Here is a 7,500-nt window from a genome sequence, read left to right as displayed (position 1 = left end):
CACACACACACACACACACACCACGCACCCAGCGGTGAGTCACACACACACACACACACACACACACACCACACACACACCACACACCCAGCGGTGAGTCATACACACACACACACACACACACACACACACACACACACACCATCATCATCATCGGCGGTCACTCGAAACGACTACGATCAAAGGCCTTTGTCAGGTCTATGAAGGGTTAGGGTTAGGAGTTGGCGGGCTGTGAAGATCATATCTGCCTCTCGATGGACGAAAGCCGCTCTGTGGTTCTGGGAGTATTTCCTCAGACAGTGGCAACTACACGATTAGCGAGAACACGAGCAAGTACTGTGCCAGTTGTTGACAGGAGTGAGATGCCTCTGTAGTTTCCACAATCAGCTTTGAGGGTGGTTTGGCAGGTGTCGAGGATAGTGGACCTAAGCAGGTTCCAGTGCTCTTTGATGTTCTCTGGGTATTCCTGTTTGAGACTTTCTCCAAGAGAAGCCTGAAGCTGCTGCTGGGCGGCAGTTACATTCAGGCTTTCAAGGTTTAGTCTCTGCCAGCTCTGCTTCTTCTGCAATCTCCTCTTCCTCTTGAGTTTGATGGACATTGTGGATCGTATAAGGCGGTGATCTGTCCAGCAGTCGTCGGAGTTGATCATGGCCTTAGTGATGTTAACATCACGCTGATCCCTGGTTCTAACAATGACATGATCAATAAGATGCCACTGCTTGGAACGAGGGTGTCTCCATGAAGCCTTGAATTTGTTCTTCTGGAGAAAGATGGTGTTAGTGATGGTAGGATCGTACTGAGCACATTTGCTGAGAAGCAGAACTCCATCGGAGTTGATGTTTCCAATGCCTTTCTTGCCAACGGCCCTTCCAGAGGTGGTGGTCTCGGCCGACTCTGGCATTGAAATCTCCCAGAAGAATGATCTTGTCCTCCTTGGGGATTTTTGACAGTGTCTCATCCAGATAGGCATAGAAAGTCTCTTTCATTTCCTCATTGGAAACAAGGGTAGGTGCATAGGCACTCACGACTGTTGCCATCTGGTTGTTGGAAAGCACCAGACGGAGAGTCATCAGATGCTCACTGATTCCCACAGGGAGTTCAGAGAGGTGACTGATCAGTTGGTTCCTAATGGCAAACCCAACCCCATGGATCCTGAGCTCATCTGCTGCTTTCCCTTTCCAGAAAAATGTGTAGCCACCCTTCTCCTCCTTCAGATGACCTTCCTCAGCCCGTCGAGTTTCTGAGAGAGCAGCTATGTCAATCTGACATCTCCTCAGTTCTCTAGCAATGATGGCGGTTCTCCTCTCCGGCCTGTCACTGGTTTGCAGCGTCCATCAGTGTGCGCACATTCCAGGCTCCAAAATTCATGGTTCTGTGTTTCTGACCGTATATTGGTGATCCCTCTGAACGCGGTAATCCAGACGGGAGGTTTGAGGCAGGCTATTTTTAGGGCACCTGTTCTAGCCCCTTCCCTGTCAAGGGTGAGCAGAGTGGATCCTAAAAAGGGCTGCTCAGTCGTGGATGTAGCTACCGAAGGGCTCTTTCTGCCTCGGTCCAAGAGTCCAGCGGTCATCTGGCATCCACCGCCTGATGTGCCAGCTTGTGACTAAGGGCTTCCAGACTTCACAATCCTGCCCCCGTCGCCACTTACTGGTCACCACAGGACTTAACCCGGGATGTTAGGTGGATTTCCTTGAAGAAGACGCCTGTGCGTGAACGTGTTTAGTGTGGGGAGACTGGTAGTGGGTAGTGGTAGTGGTAGTGGTAGTGGTAGTGGTAGTGGGTAGTGGTAGTGGTAGTGGGTAGTGGTAGGTAGTGGGTAGTGGGTTTAGTGTGGGGAGACTGGTGCACATACCGCCACCACACAGACCTTGACAGATCGGGGTCAGGATCCAGTGGCATGGACTCCAAGACGACCGGTGACCGGTTTCTGCTGCAGCCTTCGTCCGCACGCTGGTGTTGCTGCATGCCGCGTCTCTGGGGCCCACTGCTGCTCCGAGATCCCGTACAGCTTAGCCTGGAAACCGTGGGGTACCAGTTACCGTGTGTGGCCACGAGGAGGCGAGTACGAGTCTTGGCGGTGGAGAGGCTACGTACCGGCTGAGGAGGCGAGTACGAGTCTTGGCGGTGGAGAGGCTACGTACCGGCTGAGGAGGCGAGTACGAGGAGGCGAGTACGAGTCTTGGCGGTGGAGAGGCTACGTACCGGCTGAGGAGACTTACGCGCTCGGCTCCTCTTTTCACCCCCGGTAACGGAGTGCTAGCCGGCGGCGGGAGCTGAAAGCAGAAAAGTAGCAAGCAGAGGCAGCATGCACTAACTACAGGCACTACTACTGCAACACTACCCACATACACACACACACACACACACACACACACACACACACACACACACACACACACACACACTCGCACACACACACAAACACACACACACACACACACACACACACACACACCAGCAGAACATCAGTAGAACATCGGTTCTCTTCTTCTTCCATCAGGGATGTTCTACTGTCTGCAGCACTGCGACTCTCATCTGAGGAAGAGACCGGTTCCGTCTGAAAGAACTTCTTCTCATCGGACTTCAGTCGTAAGAACTTTTTGTCTCAATAAAGATTCAGATTTAATCAGCTTCACACTTTCTGTAATAAGAGAAGAGTGTTTATGTAAATATTCTGTATCAGATTATATTTATTTATTATACTGATATCAGGGTTAGGGTCAGTAGACCTCAGTGACTGTTAGGGTCTGTGTCTGACTCATGGTAGTAAAGCTGGGTGCGTTTGTTTCGTATACAGGCGTCTCTGGGATCGGCTCGCTCCTCCGCTGACTCCGGACCGACCGACCGCCATCGCTCCTCCGCTGACTCTCTGATCTCCGGACCGACCGACCGCCATCGCTCCTCCGCTGACTCTCTGATCTCCGGACCGACCGACCGCCATCGCTCCTCCGCTGACTCTCTGATCTCCGGACCGACCGACCGCCATCGCTCCTCCGCTGACTCTCTGATCTCCGGACCGACCGACCGCCGTCGCTCCTCCGGTGAGTTTGCTTCACCGCATCGTCTCTCAGTCATCACGTCTCCACTCGCTCCTTAAACGGGAATCAATGTGGGCTTTAGTGTGTGTGTGTTTCTGTGTGTGTGTATGTGTGTGTGCGGCTGTGTACGTGTGTATGCAGCGGTGTCTCTGATGGAGGCGGGGAGGAAGCTGCAGGCGACGCCAGAGAGGATCGAACTGGAAAACTACCGGCGGAGCTCGAAGGTGGAGACGGAGCCGCTGGAGGAGAGCGAGGAGCCGGAGGAGGTTCCTGAGGAGCTGCTGAACCGCTTCAACCTGAGCATGGAGGAGGAACACGCCAACAGGTCAGAGGTCACGCTGAACATACAACAAACACGCCAACAGGTCAAAGGTCACGCTGAACATACAACAAACACGCCAACAGGTCAGAGGTCACGCTGAACATACAACAAACACGCATACAGGTCAAAGGTCACGCTGAACATACCACGAACACGACAACAGGTCAAAGGTCATAATTATAATGATCACAGCTGTGACCATAGAGAGACTTTTATTTTATCATTCCTCACTTCCTGGGAGGAATTATTTCCATAAATAAGCTCCTCCTCCTCTCCTCCCCTTCCTCCTCCTCCTCCTCCTCTCTTCCCCTTCTCCTCCTCCTCTCCTCTCCTCCCCTTCCTCCTCCTCTTCCTCCTCCTCTTCTCCGCTCCTCCCCTTCCTCCTCCTCCTCTCCTCTCCTCCCCTTCCTCCTCCTCCTCCTCTTCTCCCCTCCTCCCCTTCCTCCTCCTCTTCCTCCTCCTCCTCCTCCTCTTCCTCCTCCTGTTTTTCTGTGTTCAGCTCAGAGTCAGAGATGGAGGAGGGGAGAGGCGGAGGCCGTTGGCACCGTGTGACCTCTGAGACGGCCAGAGCTTCATGGAGGGAAGCTCTGCAGCTCCACCTCCACCTGAGAGACGAGGAGGAGGGGGAGGAGGAGGAGGAGGAGGAAGAGGAGGAGGAGGAGGAGGAGGAGGAGGAGGAGGAGGAAGAAGAGGAGGAGGAGGAGGAGGAGGAGGAGGAAGAGGAGGAGGAAGGTGAAGATGAAGAGCTGGGAGGCAGTGATGTGGAGTCCAGTGACGGTAGGTCTCAGTTTAGTTTCATGTTTTCTGTCAGGTGTGTGTGTGTGTGTGTGTGTGTGTGTGTGTGTGTGTGTGTGTGTGTGTGTGTGTGTGTGTGTGTGTGTGTGTGTGTGTCTGTGTGTGTGTCTGTGTGTGTGTCTGTGTGTGTGTGTGTGTGTGTGTGTTTCTGATGTGAAATGACAGAACTCATTTTATTTTATTTAAGGAAGTGATGTCACACCTGTGGAGCTTGACTCCACCTCCTCTGACACCACACCTGCCCTTCTGCACACCTTCACCTTCACCTGTGACTCCGCCTCTCGCCCCGACACCCTCCACCGCCTCCTTCATCACCACACCTGACTCCGCCCCCTCCAGCTTAGAGGATAGAGAGGAAACCCCGCCCATACAGCTCACACCTGTGGTCGTCATGGAAACAGCAGCTCAGGGACACGCCCCCCTACCTGCTGCATGGGGAGGAGCCAGAGGGCGGGGCTCTTTTGATGACATCAGCCCTGAACTCCCGCCCCTCGTCTGCAGGAGAGGGGGGGCGGGGTCAGGCGAGGAGGGGGCGGGGCCAGGCGAGGAGGGGGGAAGGAGGAGACACAGAGGACGCACTCTCCCCCCTCAACCGCCTCAACCCCCCCTGCAGGCCGGAGGCGGGGCTCTCCTCTACCTGAGGGGTCTATTGGAGGCTCCGCCCCTCAGACAGGTGCAGGGGGGCGCGGCTCTCAGACAGGTGCAGGGGGGCGGGGCCAGGGCCCTGTGGAGGGCGTTTTCCCTGGAAACAGGAGGAAGAGGAGGAGGGGCGGGGCTTCACTGCCAGGTGCACAGAAGCTGAAGAAGGAAGCAGCCAATCCCAGGAGAGCTACAGGTGGGTAGCGTTAGGGTTAGTGATGTCACTGTGATGAGGTCATGATTCTACTTCCTGTTTGCTGTCTCAGAGGTGAGAAGAGGGTTAGGGTTAGTGATGTCACTGTGATGAGGTCATGATTCTACTTCCTGTTTGCTGTCTCAGAGGTGAGAAGAGGGTTAGGGTTAGTGATGTCACTGTGATGAGGTCATGATTCTACTTCCTGTTTGCTGTCTCAGAGGTGAGAAGAGGTTTCACTCTGACTGAAGACTCTGATCTGGACTCGTTGTCTCTGCTGCAGAGGTGTTCGCTGAGTCCCCGAAAACGTAAGACCCCAACTCACCTCAGTCATGGTGATCAATACTTTATATGATCAATACTTTATCTATCAATACTTTATATTTAAATATCTGAGCAGCTCTGAAATACAACCAATAAAATCCAACATATTCAATTATTAATTAACTAACCCTAACCCTACAGTTATTATCTATAGAATACATTATATTATATTACTATAAATATATATATAATGTATATATTACTATATATATATATATATATATATATATATATATATATATTATATTATATTACTATAAATATATATATAATGTATATATTACTATATATATATATTATATTATATTACTATAATATATATATAATGTATATATTACTGTATATATATATATATATATATATATATATATATATATATATATATTATATTATATTACTATAAATATATATATAATGTATATATTACTATATATAGACATGAATATATAAATGTGCATCAGCGTTAACTGTCCTCTGGTGTCGTAGCTTCGTCTGCAGCTCATCGATCTCACGTCTGAACTTCAAAGAGTCTCAATAAAAGAAGAAGAAGAAGAAGAAGAAGGAGAGCAGGTAGGATCAGCTGCTCTACAGCGCCCCCACCCCCCTAACCCCCCTAACCCTAACCCCCTAGGGTATATAGAAGAAGAAGAAGAGCAGGTAGCATCAGCTGACTGAACCGAGCTCTGAACAGTGAGAAGGCCTCAGTAGGAGGGTCAGACCGGCTCTACAGCTCTACAGCTTCCCCTAACCCCCCCAACCCCCCCCAACCCCCTAACCCTAACCTCAGTAGGAAGGTCAGACCGGCTCTACAGCTCTACAGCTTCCCCTAACCCCCCTAACCCCCCAACCCCCCCAACCCCCTAACCCCCCAACCCCTAACCCTAAACCTCAGTAGGAAGGTCAGACCGGCTCTACAGCTCTACAGCTTCCCTAACCCCCCCAACCCCCCAACCCCCCCCAACCCCCCCAACCCCCTAACCCTAAACCTCAGTAGGAAGGTCAGACCGGCTCTACAGCTCTACAGTGCCCCCCAACCCCCCCAACCCCCAACCCCCTAACCCCCCCAACCCCCTAACCCTAAACCTCAGTAGGAAGGTCAGACCGGCTCTACAGCTCTACAGTGCCCCCCAACCCCCAACCCCCCAACCCCTAACCCCTAACCCCCTAGAAGAACATGGAGCCCTTTACTCCAGATTGATGTAGAGAAAGAACATTTGGTACACATGTAACACGACCTCTCTCTCTCTCTCTCTCTCTCTGTCTCTCTCTCTCTCTCTCTCTCTGTCTCTCTCTCTGTCTCTCTCTCTCTCTCTCTCTCTCTCTCTCCTCTCTCTCTCTCTCTCTCTCTCTCTCTCTCTCTCTCTCTCTCTCAGGTTGCTTACGTTCCTCACGCACTCGCTTTTAAACGAGCGTACGCCATCAAGGTACAAACCTGGTTCTAGTCTCTGTCCCTCACACCTGTAACTGGCTCCCAGTCAGCTCTAAAGTCTTTACACTGGCTCCCAGTCAGTTCTACAGTCTTTACACTGGCTCCCAGTCAGCTCTAAAGTCTTTACACTGGCTCCCAGTCAGTTCTAAAGTCTTTACACTGGCTCCCAGTCAGTTCTAAAGTCTTTACACTGGCTCCCAGTCAGTTCTACAGTCTTACACTGGCTCCCAGTCAGTTCTAAAGTCTTTACACTGGCTCCCAGTCAGTTCTACAGTCTTTACACTGGCTCCCAGTCAGTTCTAAAGTCTTTACACTGGCTCCCAGTCAGCTCTAAAGTCTTTACACTGGCTCCCAGTCAGTTCTAAAGTCTTTACACTGGCTCCCAGTCAGTTCTAAAGTCTTTACACTGGCTCCCAGTCAGTTCTAAAGTCTTTACACTGGCTCCCAGTCAGCTCTAAAGTCTTTACACTGGCTCCCAGTCAGTTCTAAAGTCTTTACACTGGCTCCCAGTCAGTTCTAAAGTCTTTACACTGGCTCCCAGTCAGTTCTAAAGTCTTTACACTGGCTCCCAGTCAGTTCTAAAGTCTTTACACTGGTTCCCAGTCAGTTCTAAAGTCTTTACACTGGCTCCCAGTCAGTTCTAAAGTCTTTACACTGGTTCCCAGTCAGCTCTAAAGTCTTTACACTGACTCCCAGTCAGTTCTAAAGTCTTTACACTGGCTCCCAGTCAGCTCTAAAGTCTTTACACTGGCTCCCA

General features: G+C 51.2%; 1 protein-coding gene across 1 annotated transcript in view; it reads left to right on the top strand.

Annotated features, from left to right (window-relative positions):
* LOC128353185 (protein-methionine sulfoxide oxidase mical3a-like) overlaps window positions 1-7,500 on the top strand; it is a 27,144-nt gene that overhangs the window by 15,425 nt on the left and 4,219 nt on the right. Inside the window, 9 exon segments of the mRNA XM_053313861.1 lie at window positions 408-535; window positions 1,869-2,201; window positions 2,801-3,044; window positions 3,183-3,366; window positions 3,863-3,926; window positions 4,346-4,945; window positions 5,214-5,298; window positions 5,799-5,884; window positions 6,688-6,738. Of these exon segments, the coding sequence (XP_053169836.1) occupies window positions 408-535; window positions 1,869-2,201; window positions 2,801-3,044; window positions 3,183-3,366; window positions 3,863-3,926; window positions 4,346-4,945; window positions 5,214-5,298; window positions 5,799-5,884; window positions 6,688-6,738 (1,775 nt within the window).

This window comes from Scomber japonicus, chromosome 23 (assembly GCF_027409825.1).
Source record: "Scomber japonicus isolate fScoJap1 chromosome 23, fScoJap1.pri, whole genome shotgun sequence".
Classification (NCBI taxonomy): domain Eukaryota; kingdom Metazoa; phylum Chordata; class Actinopteri; order Scombriformes; family Scombridae; genus Scomber; species Scomber japonicus.
This window is presented reverse-complemented; position numbering and strand designations above follow the sequence as displayed.